At 46.4% G+C, this 23652-nt stretch overlaps 1 protein-coding gene and 1 long non-coding RNA gene across 2 annotated transcripts in view; one reads left to right on the forward strand and one right to left on the reverse strand.

Moving 5' to 3' along the window:
- Window positions 1-14187, reverse strand: part of LOC138445594 (EH domain-containing protein 1-like) — a 39711-nt gene extending 25524 nt beyond the window's left edge. The window contains exon 1 of the mRNA XM_069599509.1: window positions 13506-14187. Coding sequence (XP_069455610.1) covers window positions 13506-14020 — 515 coding nt within the window. The 5' untranslated portion in view covers window positions 14021-14187. The remainder of the gene's footprint in view (window positions 1-13505) is intronic.
- Window positions 14188-14323: 136 nt separating this feature from the next.
- On the forward strand, window positions 14324-17830 carry LOC138445597 (uncharacterized). Its single transcript, XR_011258934.1, has 3 exons — window positions 14324-14622; window positions 17207-17523; window positions 17645-17830. It is a non-coding gene; the product is annotated as an uncharacterized lncRNA (long non-coding RNA).
- Window positions 17831-23652: the final 5822 nt, after the last annotated feature.

Here is a 23652-nt window from a genome sequence, read left to right on the forward strand (position 1 = left end):
TCTCATAGTGATAATTCAGCAGGAAGGCATGTCATAAATATCCACATGCCTAACAACAGAACCTCAAAACAAACCAAGCAAGAACTGAAGGAACCAAAGCCAGAAACAGACAGAAACTTTAGTTTCTTAACAGGTAACAGAAGTAGATCCAAAGTGTGTGTGTGTGTGTGTTGGGGGGGGGGGGTGTATTAATACTGTACACAATACCATCAACCACCTCGTCTAAAATAAATATGTTGAGGACTGACACATGTACACTACTGACGTATAAGAGAGATAACTAATGGGAACGTACTGTATAGCTCAGGGAACTCTATCCAATGCTCTGTGGTGACTTAAGTAGGAAAAGAAATCTAAAAAAGAGGGGATATGTGTATACATATAACTGATCCACTTTGCTGTACAGCAGAAACTAAAGATTGCAAAGCAACTCTACTCCAATAAAAATTAATTTTAAAATATGTTGAGTATAACAAGCAGTGGTTAAGCATTCACTTCATAATGTTTTGTCTCCTTGGAACCCCTAAGGATCTTTCAGTGGTCTGAGATATTTCTTTAAGATTTCCTATGATCTTCCTTCCTCTTATCATTTATGTATTTACTCTGGGCTGTGCCAGGTCTCCACGGCCACACATGAGCCTTCTCTGGCTGCGGCAAGGGGCGCCACTCTCTGGTTGCGGGATGCGGGCTTCTCGGTGCGGGGGCCTCTCTGGCTGCACAGCACTGGCTCTAGGCTGCATGGGCTTCAGGCGCTGCGGCCTGCAGGCTCTGGAGCACAGGCTCAGAGGTTGTGGTACACAGGCTTCGTTGCCCTGCAGCATATGGAATATTCCTGGACCAGGGATGGAACCTGTGTCATTGGCAGATTCTTAACCAGTAGATGAACCATCAAGGAGGTCTTCTGAGAGGAGGTGACCAAAGTAATCTGTACAGACACCTTTTCATTTCTTAACACCCTTTCCAAACACGAAGACTTATTCAAAACCATCCCATTTTCCCCAAGACACAATCCCTGTATTCTTTCCTGTTAGATGTTTTCTCTACTGCCTGGAACCCAGGTGGTTTTGACAAGAAGCCCTGCTCCCCTGCAGAAGTGTGCTGGGGGCCAATCACAAGCCATCAGCCAAAGATAGACAGCAGCCAGGCAGGTGGGTCTGGAGTGCTGCAAACGGCGTTTCATCACACAGCAGTGGCACCTGGCAGACAGTTGTTCTTTTCCTATCAGCAAGCAGCAAAGGCGAGGTGCGAGCTGGAGCCTCCTGCTTTTCCCAGGAGGTGGTTTCACTGCCAACGCCTTGTGATGCTCTCCAGGGTCTTAGGCTCCATAGCACGGTTGCTTTTCAGCATTTACCTGCCAGCTTCTGACTCATGACACCTGTACAACCTCCTTCAACAGACTGTGCTTAGTTACTCAGTTGTGTCCGACTCTTTGCGACCCCATGGACTGTAGCCCGCCAGGCTCCTCTGTCCGTGGGGATTCTCCAGGCAACAATACTGGAGTGGGTTGCCATTCCCTCCTCCAGGGGATCTTCCTGACCAGGGATTGAAGCTGGGGCTCTTATGTTTCCTGCCTTGGCAAGCAGGTTCTTTACCACCAGCGCCACCTGGGAAGCCCAAGGATAGCAGGGGGAACATGAAAAGAGAGGAGGTGCCCAGTGTGGTTATGTACACCATGGGAGGATGTCAGGGACAACTTCTTTTTAAAAAGGAAGAAAAGCAAGTTGCAAAACTGTGTTCTTTCATCCAAGAAATATTTACTGAGGGAATTCCCTGGCAGTCCAGTGGTTAGGACTCCATGCTTTCACTGCTGAGGGCTTGGGTTCAATCTCTGGTCAGGGAACTAAGATCCCACAAGCCGTGCAGCAAGGTAAAAAAAAAAAAAAATATATATATATATATATATATATATATATATTTACTGAGCATGCACCATTCTAGGCACTTCAGTTCAGTTCAGTCGCTTAGTCATGTCCGACTCTTTTAGACCCCATGAATCGCAGCACACCAGGCCTCCCTGTCCATCACCATCTCCCAGAGTTCACTCAGACTCAGGTCCATCCAGTCAGTGATGCCATCCAGCCATCTCATCCTCTGTCGTCCCCTTCTTCTCCTGCCCCCAATCCCTCCCAGCATCAGAGTCTTTTCCAATGAGTCAACTCTTCGCATGAGGTGGCCAAAGTACTGGAGTTTCAACTTTAGCATCATTCCTTCCAAAGAAATCCCAGGGCTGATCTCCTTCAGAATGGACTGGTTGGATCTCCTTGCAGTTCAAGGGACTCTCAAGAGTCTTCTCCAATACCACAGTTCAAAAGCATCAATTCTCCAGCGCTCAGCTTCCTTCACAGTCCAACTCTCACATCCATACATGACCACTGGAAAAACCACAGCCTTGACTAGACGGACCTTTGTTGGCAAAGGCAACACTAGGCACTTAGGACACTGCAACTAATGAAACAGACAAACCTGGCAAATAAGCAATCCCTGTCTTAAATGGTGATAAGTAACATGAGAGAAACAGAGCAGGAGGAGGTGGGGTATTGTCGACTCACAGCCTTAAATGGGGCAGATGGGGAAGGCCTTCCTGAGAAGGGGACCTTTCTGCGCGTCTGAAGGTCGTGTATCTTGGTCTGCATACATATGCCTGGTGCTTCCCTGGTGGTTCAGTGGTGAAGATCTGCCTTGCAATACAGAGAACAAAGGTTCGATTCCTGGTTGGGGAACTAAGATCCCACACGCCATGGAGCAACTAAGCCAACAACTAGAGAGTCCACAACGAAGATCCCAGGTGTGGAAACTAGGACCTGATGTAACCAAATAGATAAATAAATATTAAATGTTTCTGAAAAGCCAGCCTGGCCTCAAATGATTTCAAGAGGTCCCTAAACCCCCCAGTATTCCCCTGCCTTCTTCTAAAGCCTGAAATTTCTTTAATGAGGGGGGAAAGAAACCTATTTAATTCCATTTAATTCTATTAAATTCCTATTTAATCCTGTACTACCAAAGAGAAACATCTGATGGTTTTGGGAAAGCTGGCGCACAGTGCTCTCATGTCACCAGGTGACCATGGAAGCGCACGGCTGAGGCCTGGACTTTGCTCCATCACAAGGGAAGGGGAGCACAAACCTCAAGAAGAAGGTGGGTCACTGAGTTAGAAGGAACGAAGGCGGCCGTCAGACGGCACTCGTCCCAGCTCAGCTGCCTCTGCCTGTTTGGCGCAGGACAGGGCAGCTCTCTGCCGTGTGGTGAGCATGTCCTGTGACTGAAACCAGGCAATTCCAGTACGCTAACCATGACGTTCACACAAGGCAATTTAGCAGTGACCGGGCACCCTGGACACTCACTGATCAGCAGCGCTACGCTGGATCCTCACCTCCTGCACCATCTGCACTAAAGCGAGAAGGGAGCTCTCTAGCAGACCCACTCTGAAAGAAAGGCTGAAGGAAATTCTTCCCATTCAAAGAGAATAATACCAGAGGGAAACACATTTCCAGAATAAAGGAAGAGCACTAGAAATGGCATGTAGTACTAGAAATAACTATGTAAGTATGAGACTTGTGGTTTTTCGGTCTGTGCCATCCAACGTGTGGGATCTTGGTTCCCCGACCAGGGGTGGAGCCCTTGCCCACGGCAGTGGGCGCTCCTAGTCTTAATCGCTGGACTGCCGGGGCGTCCCTAATTGTAGAGACGTGGCCAAAGCAGCCAGCTTTTCACACTTCTTATTTAAGAAATATTTATTTTTATGTATTTATGTAGCTATGCCAGGTCTTAGTTGTGGCACTTGGGACCTTCCATCTTCACTGCAGCAGGTGGGATCTACTTCCCCGACCAGGGATCAAACCCAGGCCCCAAGCACTGGGAGCACAGAGGCCTAGCCACTGGACCCCCAGGGAAGTGCCGAGACTATTCTGTATGTATATACGTATGACAGCAGAAAGCAGAATTTCCAACACTGTCTGAAGCAGTTTCTGATGCACGAAGATGTAGCACTAAGTGGTGGTGTGGCTTCCACGTTCCCCTTGATATGGCACAATCTTATTTCCAAGCAGACAGAGAAAAGCTAAATATGAATACTATAATCTCCAGAGCAACCACTAAAATACAGAGATACATGATGAAAAACATCAATAAAAATGATTAAAATGGAACACTAAGAATATAATCAACAGTACAGTCGATAATAATGTAGGGGAGTATAGTCAGTAATAAAGTAATACCTTTCATGGTGACAGATGGTAACTAGATTTACGGCGATCATTTTGAAATGTACAGAAATGTCCAATCACTATGCTGTGCACCGGGGAACTAACAGAGTGCTGTAGCCAACTATACTTCAAAAATAAACAAGTTCATAGAAAAAGAGATCGCATTTGTCGTTACTGGAAGTATGCAGAGGGGTGTTGGAAGGGGAATTAGAACAATCTGTTCAAAGGGTACAAACTTTCAGAGCACCACCAAGCCGGGTCAGGCGGCCGACCGGGGAGACCCAGCCCTCCTGGCCTCTGCCGCCGGACCCAGATCTAGAAGGAGCCCCGCCACCGGCCTACCAGAGCCGCGAGCCCGAAACACCGAGGGGCACCCGGCCAGCCCGGCTCCCGCCACCCGCCAGCCAGCCGGCCCATGTCCAGGCGCGTCCTCCTGTCACGGGCTCGCTGGAGACACGCGCTCCGGCAGGCGATCAATCGGAGCGCTCCAGAAGGGCACGAGCCTGCTGCTAAGACAGATCCCCTTCTGCCGCCTGCAACTCTCTCATCCAACCAGCCTCCCATCCCTTCCCCTGCCCTGAGAGACTGTCTCCTCCTCTCCCACCTCCGCCGCCCAGACCAGGAGAGCCGTGCCCGCTGTCTCTAAGCCCCTGGAGCTGACATCAGCCACTAGTTAGGTCCCAAGAGTAAGGACCAGGACTCGTGGACAGTCTATCTTCTCCTGAGTCTCCTTCTCCTCTCCACTCCTCCCCCCATCCCCGCTCCTTCACAGGCAAGAGAAATACCTATTAAATTCACTCGTGGTGTGGACTTCAGTTGGCAAACCCAGGCTCTGTTGGCTGCAGAAGCGTTTCCAGTTCGTCTCTTCCAGGATGCCCGTCTCCTCTCCTTACACGCCGGCCACGTCATGCTCTCCTCAAAGGATGCTCAGTTGGCCTGGAGGATAGAGGCCAGGATAAGAGACTGCCAGGGAAATAGGAAGTACCACCAGAAGACTTTTGATATTGTGTGTGATGAAAATTGATTAGTGAGGGTGGATATTAATAATGGTGCAGTCAGCCAACTGAATTCAAACTAAATGGAAGGACCAAGTTCTGTTGTTTGATACATTTTAACCCTTTGGAAAAACCTCTTCCTGTTCTACATCAACTCATTTTAATGTAAACACTGGAATAAACCTTATCTATGAATACATTTTTTAAAAAGGTACAAACTTTCAGTTGTAAGATAAATAAGTGCTAGGGATATAATCTACAACACAATAAATAACAATTAATAAACACTGTTCTATGTTATATATGAAAATTGTTAAAGAGGAGACTGAAAAGGTTGACTTAAAGCTCAGCATTCAGAAAATGAAGATCATGGCATCTGGTCCCATCACTTCATGGGAAACAGATGGGGAACCAGTGGCAACAGTGTCAGATTTTATTTTGGGGGGCTCCAAAATCACTGCAGATGGTGACTGCAGCCATGAAATTAAAAGACGCTTACTCCTTGGAAGGAAAGTGATGACCAACCTAGATAGCATATTGAAAAGCACAGACATTATTTTGCCAAGAAAGGTCCGTCTAGTCAAGGCTATGGTTTTTCCAGGGGTCATGTATGGATGTGAGAGTTGGACTGTGAAGAAAGCTGATTGCCGAAGAATTGCTGCTTTTGAACTGTGGTGTTGGAGAAGACTCTTGAGAGTCCCTTGGACTGCAGGGAGACCCAACCAGTCCATTCTGAAGGAGATCAGCCCTGGGATTTCTTTGGAAGGAATGATGCTAAAGCTGAAATGCCAGTACTTTGGCCACCTCATGAGAAGAGCCGACTCATTGGAAAAGACTCTGACGCTGGGAGGGGTTGGGGGCAGGAGGAAGGGGGGACGACAGAGGATGAGATGGCTGGATGGCATCACGGACTCGATGGACGTGAGTCTGAGTGAACTCCAGGAGTTGGTGATGGACAGGGAGGCCTGGCGTGCTGCGACTCGTGGAGTCGCAAAGAGTCGGACACGACTGAGCGACTGAACTGAACTGAACTGAAGACAGTAAATCTCAACAGTTCTAACAAGGAAAAATACTATTTTTTTTTCATTTTGCATCTATATGAAATGATAAGTGTTCACTAAACCTACTGTGGTAACCATTTCAAGATGTATGTAAGTCAAATCATTCTGCAGACCTTAAACTTATACAGTGTTGTATGTCAATTCTATCTCAATAAAACTGGAAGAAAAAAATGAAATAGAAGAAAAAAAAGGAACACTGAGCAATATTCAAGTAATCCAGGAAAGGAAAAAAAAATTGAAATAAAAATATAGAGAATAGTTATATGTCAACTATACCTCAATAAACACACACAGGGGACAAACAGAAAACAAATAATAAAATGACAGACTTACACCCAAATATATTAATGGTCACATTAAATGTAAATGGTCTCATTATATGGAAATGGTCTAAATGCACAGACTAAAAGAAAGGGACTATCAGACCCAAATCCATGCTCTCGTCAGGAAATCTACTTCATGTTTTAGTAGAAGGATGAGTGAAACAAGCCATAAAAAATATTTCTTTCTGTAGAGTGACTATATTAACACCAGAAGAAGCAGACTTTGGAGGAAGGAAATTACCAGAGATAAAGAAGGGCATTAAATGATTTCAAAATGTCCACTCACCAAGAAGATATAATAAGCCTAAATGTAGATACACCTGTTAGGTAAAAGACGACGAGGTACACCAAAAAATGTTTAACGGGCTTTAATGGCAAAGCACTCCTGGGCGGGATTCCCGACCCAAACGGGGCAGGTCGAGGAAATCCGCGCGCCCGACCGCGTTGGTATATGCACGTTGCGAGGGATGGCTGGGCTAGTGGATGGAGGTTTGGATAGGCTGCTGGTTCGTGGCGTGGGGAGCTGATAGGTTTCTCTATGCGGCTGGGGCGGGACGGCTTTAGCTGGCGTAGTGTGCTGTCATTGGTCCATGGCATCTGGGAGGTTCCCTCCGTTAGGGACAGAGGAGGGGGCGGCTCGTCATGGCAACCGGCGAAGTGTGCTGTCATTGGTCCCTGGGATCTGGGAGGATCCTCCGTTAGGGACATTCTCGCGGGCAGGAGGGAGAGGAGGGGCAGCCCACCATGGCCCCCCACGTCAGACCTTACAATACCTAAGGAGTATGTCAAGGCTGTATATTGTCACTCTGCTTATTTAACTTATATGCAAAGTACACTATGCGAAATGCCAGGCTAGATGAAGTACAAGCTGGAATCAAAATTACCAGAAGAAATATAAATAACCTCAGATATGCACATGACACCACCCTTATGGCAGAAAGCAAAGAACTAAAGAGCCTCTTGATGAAAGTGAAAGAGGAGAGTGAAAAAGTTGGATTAAAACTCAACATTCAAAACACTAAGATTATGGCATCTGGTCCCATCACTTCATGGCAAATAGATGGGGTAACCATGGAACCAGTGAGAGACTTTATTTTCTTGGGCTCCAAAATCCCTGCAGATCCCAAATCCCATTTGGGCTCCAAAATGACTGCAGCCATGAAATTAAAAGACGCCTCCTCCTTGGAAAAAAAGCTATGACCAACCTAGACAGCATATTAAAAAGCAGAGACATTACTTTACCAACAAAGGCCTGTCTAGTCAAAGCTATGATTTTTCCAGTGGTTAGGTATGGATGTGAGAGTTGGAGCATAAAGAAGGCTGAGTGCCAAAGAACTGATACCCTGTGGTGTTGATGTTGATAACTGATATACTGTGGTGCTGGAGAAGACTCTTCAGAGTCTCCTGGACTGCAAGGAGATGTAACCAGTCCATCCATAAAGGAAATCAGTCCTGAATATTTATTGGAAGGACTCATGCTGAAGTTGAAGCTCCAATACTCTGGCCACCTGATGCAAAGAACTGACTCATCAGAAAAGACCCTGATGCTGGGAAAGATAGAAGGCAGGAAGAGAAGGAGACAACAGTGGATGAGATGGTTGGATGGCATCACTGACCCGATGGACATGAGTTTGAGCAGCCTCCAGGAGTTGGTGATGGACAAGGAAGCCTGGCGTGCTGCAGTCCATGGAGTCACAAAGAGTTGGATATGACTGAGTGACTGAATTGAACTGATATACCTAAAAATAGTCCAACAAAAAACACGAAGCAAAAATGAACAGAACAACCGCTTTTTCACTTTCACAGCTTTCCTGGGGCAAAATCCTGCAAAAGCCAGTAACTGGTAGAACCACATAAACAGTAGTTGACAAATGCTGGAGGCTACAGGTGGCGAGATGAAACTTAAAACTCCTGAGCTAGGGGGAGGGAAGGGGGATGACACGCTTACATGAGTTTTATTTCCAGGAGCCCCATGGGGTCTTCATGATAAAGACTTGAGAAAAAAAAGAATTAGACTTTCATTATTTAGACAGGGAAGAGAAGAAAACTAACAGTTTAGAAATGTACCCAGAGAAAAATAACCATTTTCAAAAACATCCACACCAAAGGGTGTTTCTTCCTTCAGAACAAACTACTTTATCAGACAGAGCCTTATCAGACATGGGGGAAGGGCAAAGAGCACCTTGACAACTGTAACCTCTTCTAGCCTTCCTGTCTTACAACTGGGATGGAAAAAAAAAAAAAAGGATGGGTGGGAGCTAAGAAACTTCTGAAGGGCACAGTCCAGGACCTCATGACCACAAAAACAGTCTAACTCATAGGAATGCCTCCCTCACCCAGCACCTCTCCACCACATGCACGGGGCTCTGGTAGAAAAGTCATGCGTTATTCCACGGGCGCTGCCAGACAGACTCCGTTTCAGATAGAGTTTCTGGGAAAACCCAGAAACAACAGGGAGACAACAGAAGACACCTGAAGCCTCTGACATCTACCACAAGTCCAGCTGTCAACACAAAGTTACAAGTCAAACTAAAGGCAAGAAAAAGCAGAGCTTGAGGAGGCCTGAGAAAAAGCAGGCATGAGAACTTGGCTCAGGTATGGCAAAGATTTTGCAATTATTAGACTGAGAGTTTACCTATGATTAACATGCTAGGGGCTGTAAAGGGAAAAAAGTGGACAACCTACCAAAAAACCAATGGGTAATATAAGCAGGGGCTTCATCAGAAGCTCAGTGGTAAAGAATCCACCTGCAATGCAGAAGATATAGGTTTGGTCTGGGAAAATCCCATGGACAGAGGAGCCTGTCAGGCTATATAGTCTATGGGGCTGCAGAGTCAGACATGACTGAAGCAACTGAGCATGCATGCAATATAAGCAGAGATATGGGAACTCTTATAAAGAAGCAAAAATAAATGCCAGAAATCAAAAATACAGTAACAGAAATAAAGAATGCCTTTGATACATTCATCACTAGACGGGACATGGCTGAGGAAAGAATTCAGTAAGCATTAATTTATATCATAGAAACGTCTCCAACTAAAAAACAAAGAGAAAAACTAACAGGGAGGGGGAGAAAAAGGAACAGAATACCCAAGAATTGTGAGACAATTACAAAAGGTGTAATATACGCATAATTGAAACATGAGACGATGAAACAAAGAAATGAACAGAAGAAACATCTGAAGTCACAATGGCTGAGGATTTTCCAAAATTAATGGCAGATCCCAGAGGACACATCCAGGAATTTCAGAGAACAACCAATCAGGATATATCGCCAAAGGACTACACCTAGGCACATCATATTCAAACTGCAGAAAACCAAAGACAAATCCTTAAGGAAAGCCCGAGGGGGGGAAACCACCTCACTCGTAGCGGAACAAAGTAAAGAATCACATCTGTCTTGTGAAACCACGAGCAAGAGAATGAAGTAACACGTCTGAAGAGGTGAATGAATAAGCCACCCACCTATGGCTGTATATCCAAAGAAATTATTCTTCATAAGTGAAGAAGAAATAAAGACTTTCTCAGACAAAAACTGAAGGAATGCATTGCCAGGAGACCTGCCTTGCAAAAACTTTGTTCTTCAGAGAAAAGGAAAATCATATATACTAATAGGTCAGAGATTCAGATCAACATTTAAAAAGGGAAAGCATTAGAGAAAGAATAAATGAAGGTAAAAGAAAGCATTTCATTCTTTTTTCTTTCCTTTTTTTTGGGGGCGACGCTTCGTGGCTTGTGGGATCCTCGCTCCCGGACCAGGGATTGAATCCATACCCTCAGCATTGAGAGCATGGAGCCCTAACCCCCAGTCCACTGGCAAATTCCCTCATGTTTTCTATTATTAATTGATTCAATATATAACTGTTCAAAATAAAAACAGCAACAAGGTGCTGGTGATCATAGCTTATGAATGAGTGAAATGAACAACTGCAACGTTATTAGGAACCGGAAGGAGGAACTGAGAACACTCTGTTAAGAGGTACTTGCACTATCTGCAAAGTGAAACAGAGTAATTTGAAAGTGGACATAGATTAGTTGCAAATGTGTATTGCAAACTCCAGGCCAACCGTAATTTTTTTTTTCAAAAGAAGAATTGATATGCTAAGAGAAGAGAGAAAATGAAATCATATAAAATGCTCATTAAAGGCAGAGAAGACAAGAAAAAAGAGTGGAGTATATTTTTAAAAGGTAACAAAGAATAAGTGCAATGAATGGAAGGTTCCTTTACAAACAGAGTAGATATTAATCCAACTGTATCAATAACCACCTTCAATGTGAATGGTCTAAATACACCAATCAAAAGAGTCTGTTACAGTGGATTAAAAAAGCATGACCCAACTATATGTAGTCTACAAGAAACGCATTTTCATTAAAAAAAAATTAATTGCAGCATGCAGGATTTAGTTCCCTGACCAGGGATCAAACGCTGGCCCCCTGCATTGGGAGTACACAGTGTTAAATGCTGGTCTACCCAGGAAGTCCCCCAGGGGGTTATATTATAGGGCCAAAGGCAGAAGTTTTTAAAAAATGACCTCTCTCTCCCTTTAAAAAAAAAGAAAAAAAAATGCTTACACAAAAATTGACCCATGTGTACATGCATATATATGGTTCCAAGAGTTTTAACAGGCACAGATGTGTATAACTGTCACCACAATGAGAACACAGAAGAGTTCCATCACCAAAACACACGCTGACCTCAAACAGTCCTAACACTAGCCATGTTTGCTGATTCCACAGTCCTGCCTTTTCCAGAATGACATATAAATGGATCCTTACAGCACATGGCCTTTCTAAACTGGCTCTCTTTCAGCACTGGCGCGGCTACACGGATGGTTGTCGTTTCACAGAGGGCAGTGTTCCAGGTGAGGGTTGCCACAGTGGGTCGGTCCAGTCATTCACCTGATGGACGATGTTAGGATTGTCTTTCTAAAGACAATCTTTTTGATCTTTCTCAAGAGCCCCCATGCTGCAACTAAAACTCAGTGCAGCCAAATTAAACAAACAAACAAACAACTCCATCCTTTGATTCCAATTTAAAAAAAAATCCTGGAGGCAAGGGAACACCAAGATCTGGTACCATCTTAGAATGGAAAAAACAGAAGAAATACACATTGAATTTCAATACATTATCCTGCGGCAGGTTTATAAATGCTAAGGCATATACAGCTAGTTTGATCAAACAGAATCACTTCAACTCACTTCGGAGGGTCTGTCATTGACTTCCCAAGGAGTCTCAGGCTTCCCGCCACCTGAGCAACACAAGCGTGCAATGTGAAGCTGCAGCTCCCTTTTGTCCCACATGCAGCCTGCAACAGTTTCTGAGGCACTGGAGCGGGACAAGCCCCAGGAAACGGAGGTGGGCGGGGCACCTCCTCCCCGGACGCCACTGTGGAGGACAGATGTGGGTGCAGACACGTTTCCAAAAACAAATGAGGAACCTACATTTCTCTATCTGAAGTAAGAGGCGAGAGCACGCTGCAGCCAGCAGCGAGGAAGGCAGGGCAGACCCAAGGGTGCAGGTCCCAGGACACCTGTCATTACAGAAATGTTATCACTGGTCACAGAACCGGCTAGTTTGATCAGCGTTTGATTCTCTACCGAAGCTAGAAATTCCAGAAGAGACTTCACATAAACCTTTTTGTTTCATTTCCAAAATGTCTGAGATCCCAAGTGTTAAGTGAGTGGGTATTAGTGTGACGCCTCCTTGCTCACAGGTGAGTCCAAGAACAGACCAGAAGGTCGGCACAAAGTACCCCTGCTGCTGTCTGCAGGCTTCCACACCTGCCAGAGCAATGTCCTCAGGATACCCAGGAAGACGGGCTAATTCCGACAGGCATGAGCTTGCTTTTCTTCATCAAATAAGTAAACACTTAACAGACACAGTCTTGCTAATGTCAACTTAAAAAATAGTCACAACCTAAAAGTTGAGAGTTACGGTTTTTTGGTGGGAATTTTTAGGACTTCAAGCTTAAAGTAATCTCAAGTAACCCTGGGGAAGGGGGGGAGGGTGTCATATAGGTTTGCAACAAATCGCAAGTAGTCTGAACATCAAAAGTTATTTTTGTGAATTAACGAAAACCAGATATCTCAAGGAATTTAGCACTTTTCTACATATGGGAAGATGCAAGAGTCTGGGCCCACTAAAATCATTTCTCTTACACGCATCTCAGCTATCTGGGGGTCAGTATCCTACGTTTTTTCACATCCTGAGTTTCCTCAGTGCTCACCATAGGGAGTGGTGCAACCTCACGGCTGCCTTATTGCAGGCGCTGTTCTTCCCGGGTGCCCTCGGAGTTCAGAAATCCACATTTGGAGGGCTGGAACTGCTGATGGCTCTGACAGCCTTGTTTACTGATACGGCTGGAAATACTTCATCTCTCACTCATCACTAAAAAAACCGGCCTAAAACAACTCAAGCAACAGGTTTCCATTCAGATCTCCTCGGTCCTTCCTCCACAAACCACCGGTCTCCAGGGAGGCACAACACACCAGCAAAGTGAATGGCTAAAAGTTTCACTGTATTTTTCCAGGATACTTAAGAAACAGACCCTTGAAGGGAGGGGGTGAGGGGGGTTGGTCTGAATGAATTAGGTGCGCCCAGCCTTAGGGAAGGAGGTGGCAACCAAGACTATCTGAGGGATGTGAGGAGCCTGGGATCTGCCACGGTGGGGGGTTGGGAGTTAAACCGATAACCTGGGAAATTCGGGGGGCGGGGGAGACAGAGCCGCGGGAGCCGGCGACACCTACTCGCAGACGCCCTTGGTAAGGGTTTGCTTTGGAAAAGTGGCAGGGGACCCAGTTCCGGAGAGTGGTCGCTGAGGGGTCTCGCGAAGGCTTCGGACAAAGAACAGCGGGGACAGCAGTCACTGGAAGGTCGGGACCCCGGCGGCCCCTCCCCCGCACCCCGGGTCGAGAGGTGGCTACCTGTTGAGGAAGGCGTTGCCGAAGGCCTTGAGCTTGCGGAAGGGCCGCCGCGGGTCGACGACGAGCGCGTTGCCGGGCACCACGCCCCTGGTGGGGCCGTGCATGACCGCGATGGTGGGCTCGGGCCCGATGCGCATCCCCGGGAAGTCCTGCTCCATCAGGTGCCGGATGAAGGTGGTCTTGCCCGTGCTGTACTGGCCCACGAGGAGCACCATGGGCTTGTTGTCGAAGTCGGCGTCCTCCAGCGCGGCCGAGTGGAACTCATGGAAGCGGTAGTGCTCTTCCAGGGGCAGCAGCTTCTGCGCGTACAGCTGCCGCAGCCCCTCGGACACCGTCTGGAAGAGCTCCGGCTCCTTCTTGCGGGGGGCATCCTTGTTGACATGCTGCTGGACACCGGGCTGGCTGCTGCAGGGTAAAGGGCCGGCTGAGAGCCGAGAGCGGACGCGGAGCCGAGGCTGGGCCCGGCGGGCCGGCTGAGGGGGCGGTGGGGCAGGGGGGCGGGGAGCGGCCCGCATTGCGCAGGCGCACGGCACGGCCGGCCGAGTGCTCTTCTGCACAGTGGAACGCGCGCCTAGCCGTGCGCTCCTCTGGAGGCCCGGCGCGCGCGCGCCGCCGCCACTGGGGGCCGCGGGGAACTGGGAGAGAGAAGGAGGAGCCCCGCCCGCGCGCTCCGCGCCACGTCCTCCCCTCCCCCTCCTCTCCTTGGCCGATTGCAAATCTCGCGAGCGCCGCTAGTTCCGTTGCAGTTCCCCCCCAGCCCCCGCCCAGGCCCGGGTGCCGTGGCAACCGCACCTGTTTCGCCCCGCCCCTTGGGGGGTGGCTCGCGGATGTGCTGCGGTCGCGAAGGCGGCTGGCCCAAGTGCGGCGCGCGGAGGCCCCAGGGTCTGCACGTCTTCCTCCCCTGCGAGATTCCCAGTTGGACGCCCCACCGCGGCTCCCTCAGTGGGCGGCCCTCCGCCTCCCACTCAGAATCCCCAGAAGCAGGGGAGAACCCCGGGTGCCGTGCGCCTCCTGTCTGCACTGCCCTTCCTCGCCTCCTCTCGCCCCTGCTTCCCTGACACTGCTTCTCATCCCCTCGTCTTCTATCTGCTCTGGGAGAAGGAGAGACAGGAATGAGGTAGTGGAGAAAGCTGAGCGAGTAGACCATCCGAGGCGGGGTGATGACCGGGGAAATAAAAATGGGAAGGGAGGAGGCTAGTGGGGAGAGTCTGAGCCGTCGCAAGAGACCTGAGCGCCCCACAGGCCAGGAATTGGGAGCTGGACACTAGCAGTGGAGGACACATATGACACAGGACACGTGAGGGAGAAGAGACCGCCTCCCTCAAGAGGCTGCTTCTGAGGGTGGGGAAGTGGGGTGAAGAGGAAGTTAGGCCCTCTGGCACTTCGAGTTTTGAGGAAGTTAATCAGAAATTCCCTGTGTAGGGTGGAGGGGAAACGTGGGGCAACAGTGAAATCTTGTGGGAACTCGGGGAATTAAAAAACCCAAATCCTTCCGCCTTCCTCTCTGGGTCACCACCAGTTACCATGCTGTACTCTGACCTGTGCCCCCTGCCCTTACCGGTTCCTGGCTCTTCCGTTAGGCTTATTCCCCCGCCATCATCCCGGGCCGCACATAGGTCCCCTTGGCTGTCCAGGCTGGTGAGAATCTTCAGTGGGTGATGTCAGAGCTCTGGGGACTGTGGTGGTTATGTAACCGGTATCAGGACACCAAAGTGGCACGGGGGTAGTGGTGAGGGGGGCGCTCCTGGATAGGTCTAAAATGTACCTGGGAGCGTGAAGGCCTCCCGTCCAACTTTCTGGCTGCTGGGAGATGTGGAAACCTGGAGGGCTGGGTGCCCGTTATCAGGCACCTGTTATCAGGGAAGAGAGCAGGCTGGCAGGCTAAAAGGACAGATGCAGGAACTCACATCTGAGAATGAGCAGAATATCAGAGGAGCTGAGTCAAGTGGGAACCAGAGGGGGCCAGATGGGAGGTTTGCTCACCCACCCCTTGTAGGATCAGGTCTCAGTGTCTTCTGAGGGAATAAACCACATTAAATTGATTGCCTTCCCTCCACCCCCCACCTCACCCCATTAGACAGCAGCTGAGTAATTCCAGCCCTGTCTGCAGTCTTAGCTCTCTGACTTAACTTTTATTTGGGACTTCATTAGCATTCTTTTCCTCAATCACAGTCAAACACAGAAACCACGAGACTCTGGCTTTCTCCTCAAAAGAGAATATTGAGACTCCTAGGCAGGGCTGTCACCCGTCCAGACCTCCCGGGCCAGCCTTAGAAGCCAAAAGGACTTGCTTCCTCCATAGTACTTTGAGGGGTCCGACCCAGAGATGCAACTTCTGGGGTGTTCCAGGGAAGGGCCTGAGGCGGAGGATCCTGAAAGAGGGAGGTGAGCTGGCTCCACCTCCCTGGCCTGGGGCAGAGATGGGGAGGAGAGGGCTGACACTCCCACCCACCTCCCAGGGAGGGGCCACTGAGGTTTTTCTGGTCAGAGACACCACTGCACACCCATCCCACCAGCCACATAAAGGAGCCGTGGCGGGACTGGAAGAAAAAACCAAGGGGAGAAAGACAAGAGGAAGCCGAAAAGTTTTCATAGAATGCTATGTGAAAGTTCCTAGAAAAAACTAGAAGCCTAACCAAAGGGAACAACTCAGCACACCAGGTGGTTTGTTTTTTGTTGTTTTTTTTTTGGCCGTACAGCCCGGCAGGAAGGATCTTAGTTCCTTAACCAGGCAGGGACGGCACCCATGCCCCCTGCATTAGAAACAGTGTCTTAACCACTGGACCGCCAGGGAAGTCACCAGGTGTATGCTTTCAACAGCAATGAAAACGGACAGACCTGTAAACTGCATCATCACACAAATCTCATTTAAAAAAAAAAAACCTGCAGAAACAACAGAACAAAGCAGAAATCTAGCACACTTTTTGACTCCACTGAAAGGTTGTTGTTTAATTACGACGCAGGGATTCTTGGCCCCCGGAGGAGAAGAATTCAATCTGGGGCCAGAGACAACACTTGATCGCTCAGAGCTTTTGTGTAATAAAGTTTTATTAAAGTATAAAGGAGATAGAGAAAGCTTCTGACATAGGCATCAGAAGGGAGCAGAAAGAGTACCCCCCTGCTAGTCTTTAGCTGGATGTTATATAGTTACCAGCAGTCTGTTAATGAAAGAAAGGAATGTCTCAAAACTTAGAATGGCACCAGGCCCCTCACCCATAAGATGTATTTTGGGATAATCTTGGCTCCAAATGGTTCATCTTGGGCCATAAAAGGATTAACTTGAATCATGAAGAAGGGCAGAGCACCATACAAATAGTTTCATTTACATAGATTAGAGGAACAATATCTGAGTATAACATACTGGTTTATCAAGTAGGCTCTGAGCCCAAAAGGCGGAACCAGAACCGACTTGACAGAGTTTAGGGTAAATCATAGTACATTAGCATAGCTTAAAATAAACATTTCCATAAGAAAAAGGCATTGGTTAACTTTAGGTGAAACCAGGTATCATGACAACACAGAATTTTAAGAGAAACCTCCTTTTAAATTTGTATAGAGAAGGAAAAAATATCCCTAGTTTGTTTCCTCCTGCCGCTTAAGAGAGAGAAAATGTCTGACACTTGCAGGCTATTCCCTCCATCTGGAGACCCCTGGCCTTCCTGCCTGTTACCCTCTCATCCACATGCTGCTTTCCCCCACAGCAGAGGCAAGGACAGAGCCTGCAGAGTAATGAGAGCATCCGGGTGAATATACTGCGAAGTCACTTCAGTTGTGTCCGACTCTGTGCGACACCATAGACGGCAGCCCACCAGGCTCCCTGGTCCCCGGGATTCTCCAGGCAAGAACACTGGAGTGGGGTGCCACTTCCTTCTCCAGTGCATGAAAGTGAAAAGTGAAAGTGAAGTCGCTCAGTCATGTCCAACCCTCAGCGACCCCATGGACTGCAGCCCATCAGGCTCCTCCATCCATGGGATTTTCCAGGCAAGAGTACTGGAGTGGGGTGCCATTGCCTTCTCTGGTGAATATATTCTTTCCTTAAAGTTAACCTGTGTTTATCATTTTTTGAAACGTTTGCATATTTTGCCATTCTGAGTAGTTTCTCTGTGTAGGATAATTGTTGCAATTTATTTTTATTTCAGTCCAGTGACCTTAAAGGTTGAGAGAGAAAAAGTAAAACGGGCTCCAGGAGATTTTCTTAAAGCCCTGCTCCCAGCAGTGCAGGCACTGGGGTCTACTTTCTGCGCACAGTCAGAGCCACAAGAGAGATGTCTTGACACCTCCACAGGATGCTCGCTCTTGCTAAATAAACTTTTGATAATACAAAACTAGTATTTCTTGAGCACTCATCTTTTAATGGGCACATTCCTAAAACTGAGGAATTTAGCCTTGTGAGGGAGGTGCTGTTATCATCCATATATATATGTATGTATATATATTATTATCTTTATATTAAAAGCAAGGAAACCGAGGCATAGAGAGGTTAGGTAATTTGCTCAAAGTCACAGAGTTGGTAAGTGAACACATATTGAGGTCTAACTACACAGAACTACCGACCTTTACATCCTGCCTCATGCCTACTGATAGAATATAAACCCACAAAGCAGTTTTAAATACCAAAAAAAAAAAGTTTTGCCATGAATAAGTTCAGGAATCTGAAATCCAGAATATAGGAAAAAACGTCCTTCTAGCTCTAAACCAAACCAAGAACGTCCTAATATACACAAGAATTTTATATTAGGAAACCTAATTATAAGGAAAGAACATTAACGTGGATAGTCCCCCAAATTAAAAGCATTACTTTAACCAAACACTCTGTGTCACAGTCCATTTCTATTCATCTGTTAAGAAACTTTCCCTTTGCCAGAACCTTTCTCATTTTGTGTTGGCAATAAAGAACACAAGAGAATAAAATAACAAAGACTACAAAATCTATTTAGAAAACCCTAGGAACAATTTGCCCCTGCTCAGTGTTATCCAACTTTCTTATCTTAAATTCCAGCCAAGTCGTTAGGAGCCTAAAGGCAAATCACACAAAATTGCTGGGTTGTCTTTGTTTTCTTTGTTGTCTAAGTACTAGTCGCTCAGTCATGCCCAACTCTTTGCGACCCCACTGACTGCAGCTCAACAGGTTCCTCTGTCCATGAGATTTTCCAGGCAATGATACTGGAGTGGGTTGCCATTTCCTTCTCCAGGGGATCTTCCCAACCCAGGGATTGAACCCAGGTCTCCTGCACTGCAGGCAGATTCTTTACCGACTGAGCTACAAGGGAAGCCCTCTTTGTTCTCTACACATATTTAAAAGTCCGCAGAATTCAGCAAAACTCAGAAACCCTGGGTTTCTCCTTCTGAAGAATGAGCCTGCTGTGAAGGTCACTGTCAACACCAACAACTCAGTGGCCCAGCAGCAGACTCAGAGATGCCAAGAAGCGGGCTTCCCTGGCGGCTCAGCAGTAAAGAGTCCACTAGCAACATGGGTTCCATCCCTGATTCAGGAAGACCCCACGTGTGGAAGAACAACTAAGCCCACCCACAAACCGGAACCACTGAAGCCTGCAGGCCCTAGAGCCCGTGCACAGGAGAAGTCACCGCAATGAGAAGCCTGCACACTGCAGCTAGAGCAAAAGGCCACACAGCAACAAAGACCCAGCACAGCCAGAAACAAGCAAAGAAGTACAATTCTTGTACAGAAAGTGCCAAGAAGTAATCACCCAAAATGTAGACAAAACACAGCAGTGAAGAAACCAGGCCATGGGGAAATCACCATATGGTTATGCCTTCCCCTGTGATTGTGGGTCCCCTACCATGGCCCCAGATCAGAGTCCCCTACCACAGCCCCTGAGAAAAGACCTCCAAGAAGCGCTTTTCCCACAGGTTGGAAAGCAGAGTTTGCAGGATGCAGGGAAAACCAGCCTCCTTCGGGGAAGAAGAGGCAGCAAACCAGAGTGTGTTTCCAAGCCTGAAGGAACGAGTTAGCTTCTACAATGGGAGACCTCCAGATCTGCTCAGAGGATCGAAACTCAGGGCCAGGGCCGAGCTCACAGGCAGGGCCAAGCATCTCGCATCCCATTTGCAAACCTTGCAAAGACATTCCTAGGTTACAGCGGCATTGCCCATGAAGAAGCATGCTGCGGCAGTGTGTCAGACATGTCTGGGCGCCTTACTGGGGTCAGCTCCACTATTGCCTTTCATGCGAATTTTGGTCCCTAGGCCTGGTATCGAGGGGCGCACACAGGGTGTTTTCCCCACAGGATCCAAGAATGTTCCAGACAGACCTAGGCTCACTAGCTGTTGCTAGGCCACACATTATGCTATATTTATTGCTAACAGTAAAAATACTATTGGAGCTCTAATTCATTTTTTTTTTTTACTTGCAATGCTAGTGATAGAACAAAGGCTGATATCTACATCAAACAGGAGAAACATAATGGAAATGAAACAATTTAATGTAATAACGTTGCCGTGCTCCTATACAGTCAAACGGACATTCAAAAGGACATGATTTTTCTAATGTTAGAACTGGATGTCTGCAAACAATAAAACTAATAATATATTAATACATTGTGTTAATAATATACAGTTGGTCACTCTTTTTCCTATTCTACCACAGCTAACTGATTGGAAGTCAGTTTTAGTAACTACTACTAACTTAAAACCCTCATCAATAAGTGAAGATACATAGGAAAATCCATAATATATCTAAGAAACATCAAAGATAAAATGATGATTAAAAAAATACAGTGACATCTTAGCTGGTATAAGAAACAGGATGATTGTGAAAGCAAAGCCCACGATCACGTACAGGCCATGGAAGCCTCTGACTGTCACGAGTGTTGACTTCTCCTTCATCTGAGGTTGTAAAAAGTGCTTTGTAAAATCCTGAGGTTTGCAGTAGTTGTAACCTCCTGAAGAGATGGCAATCAAAAGGGTTTCTAGAATATCCTGATGATTTCCATCTACCAGGCTGCGGTGAGCTCAAGCAATACATACTCCGGAGGACAGAAGACAGACATGTTGGAAGTGGGAATGACTTCTACTGCACTTAGGGAGAAAGGGCATGTTGCTACTCAGCCTAGTACAAGTGTAGAAGCAACACCTCAGTGATTCAACCTTTAAAGACTCTACACAAATGACAATGAGTGGTAGGAATAAACCTTCAGAGGTGCCTTCTCAGACCTCCCGTCATAAGCACAAGCATAAAAAGCACTGAGTTTTCATGGTCTCACACAAAATTGGACTCACTTATGACAATGGCCAGAGAGGCTCCTATAAAACATCGGGGCTGGGATTTACTGTAGGATGCACACCGGTTTAGTACATCACTATGTATTATGGAAATATGTGTTGTTGACAAGGTGAAGGCATATTCTTGAATAACACAGCAAATAACACTACAAATTCAAGGAACGTGGCTACAATGACAATAGCTAACTTCATGAGGGCTACTGCTTGGTAGAGCTAGGATTGCCTCTCCCATGAAGTACGTCAATGGCCAGCTGGGATATTAGCCATTAGTTTCTCACTGTAATTCTCACTTAGAAACCGAATCTTATACTTTCCATGTCTACTAGCACAAGAACAGTGAAAGATGCTTGTAGAAGAAAGTCAGACAGACATGCTTCTGTTTTATCACAGAAACTGCTTAGGACCGGTCCTGCTCACAGACAGATTGCTAATTCCAAATTTATCAACAGGTATGCAGATACTCTTTACCAACTGAGCCACCAGGGAAGCCCTGATAGCTCAGTTGGTAAAGAATCCGCCTGCAACGCAGGAGGCCCCGGTTTGATTCCTGGGTCAGGAAGATTCCCTGGAGAAGGGATAGGCTACCCACTGCAGTATTCTGGCCTAGAGAATGCCATGGAGTCCATGGGGTCACAAAGAGTCAGGCACGACTAGGCCACTTTCACTTTCACATGCGGATATATATATTTTTTTAATGTGGTAACAGATCTAGTACCTCTGTCAAGTTAACGAAATATAAATATGAATAATCAACTTCGTCCTTCGTCCTTCACAGTTATTACTGTCCGGTATTTGCTTTGAGAGGAGTTGAACTACTCATTGTTAAAGAGAAATGATCCTTTCCTCTCTGAAACGTTTGTGAACCATTCAGTTGGGTGTGGTGAATGAAATACTTAAGGATCTAATACATAAAAATGCAATAGGCAAAGCACATTATCTTCTCGCTCCCTTTCTCCACGGATGGTGTATTTTGTATTTGCCCTGATTTTATGTCTTGACTTCATGTACAATTGTATATTGATATTTTTAGTTGAAATAGAGTAGGACTAAAAATATTGATATAATACTAATAAATCATGTTGGTACGTGTGGTTGTCACATAGGATTCACAGGAGATTTAAATTCACCGTTGTCAACGTAAACGATTAATGCTATTTAGCTTCTTCATGAATCTATACCATGAATGAAGAGCTTGTCTCAACATATTTCACTGAGGGAACTACAAGGATGATAGGCATAATACTATGCTTCAACTCAGGGATTTCTAAGCATTGCTCAGAATGCAGATCTGATTTTCAGCATCAGGGTTCTTTCAGTGTCCTTGAACAGCATTTGTTTTGCTGTTCAGTTCAATTCAGTTCATTCGCTCAGTCGTGTCCAACTCTGCAACCCCACTGAACCGCAGCATGCCAGGCCTCCCTGTCCATCACCAACTCCCAGAGTTTACCCAAACTCGTGTCCATTGAGTCACTGATGCCATCTAACCATCTCATCCTCTGTCGTCCCTTTCTCCTTCTGCCTTCAATCTTTCCCAACACCAAGGTCTTTTCAAATGAGTCAGCTCTTCGCATCAGGTGGCCAAAATGTTGGAGTTTCAGCTTCAACATCATCAGTCCATCTGATGAACACCCAGAACTGATTTCCTTTAGGATGGACTGGCTGGATCTCCTTGCAGTCCAAGGGACTCTCAAGAGTCTTCTCCAACACCACAGTTCAAAAGCATCCATTCTTTTGTGCTCAGCTTTCTTTATAGTCCACCTATCTATTCTGTATACGGAAGAAAAACACTCATGAGTATAAAATTTGTTCACATAAAACGAGTGTATGAATTGTTATCTTCCTGACCCAGGCATCAAACCCACATCACTTCCATCTCCGGCACTGGTAGGCATATTATTTACCCACTGTGCCACCTAGGAATCGATATGCATTTCAAGAACCACTGCCATCAGCTTCTCCTGTTCATGACGGATGTAGGAGAAAGAACACTGGAAGAAGTACTCGTAAGTGTGTTATTTAGTCAAGGAACTGTTATGCTGAGTACTCCAGTTATTACTGGGACAAGTCAGTTCCTCCAATGATGATAGGTATACCTGAAAAATTCTTACAAATTCATGGGATGCGATGTCTACATGATAAACGTGTTCATCTTACGCTACTGCTTCAGGTATGTCTGCTTCAGCCTGAAGGACTGCACTTAAAGGGATGCCTACTATTCCAGCTCAAGCAACAGATACTCAAGTGCAGATCATTGTCCTTTGTTGAAAATGATCAGCAGTTTGTCAACATATTTAACGTACCAGAGCAAGCCTTGGGATGCAACTCTAACAACAGGTTAGGCCCTCTTTTTGCCAAGCCCTTCGATAAAATACAAATCAAAAAAAGAAAAATAGCAACGATTTTGTCAGGACTTCCTCACCTTTTCTTTCTGGATGGCAGGAAGCAGACACTGAGGCCAGATGACTGCAGCATTTAATTGTGAGCTAACACTGGGTGGGGTGGAAGCTCATCACTCCAGTAAGAATGTGGCTCAGTTAAACGGTTTGACTTTCATTCACTTCATGTACATAGAGTTCTATAATTCTTCGTTAAGAAATTCAGTAAGTTATACTTCCTTACACCTTCACAATCTCTTGGTTTACACCAATGTCAATTCCTAGACCAGCACTTATACAATGAGTGTTACAGGTAGTAACAGTGCATAAATGATGAGCAATGACAGGAAGTTTATTTCTTTTCTGTTTGACTTCTCAATTTTTATATAATCAATCAGTGAAATATACTTACGGATGTGAATATTTTAGTGGCGTGTATAAATACATGTTGACTAGTGCTATGATAACTCATAGTGTTGGCACAATAATTATCATGGTATTATGTCTTTTTCATATATTCCTTTTGATAT

This window comes from Ovis canadensis, chromosome 9, assembly GCF_042477335.2.
Source record: "Ovis canadensis isolate MfBH-ARS-UI-01 breed Bighorn chromosome 9, ARS-UI_OviCan_v2, whole genome shotgun sequence".
NCBI classification, from domain to species: domain Eukaryota; kingdom Metazoa; phylum Chordata; class Mammalia; order Artiodactyla; family Bovidae; genus Ovis; species Ovis canadensis.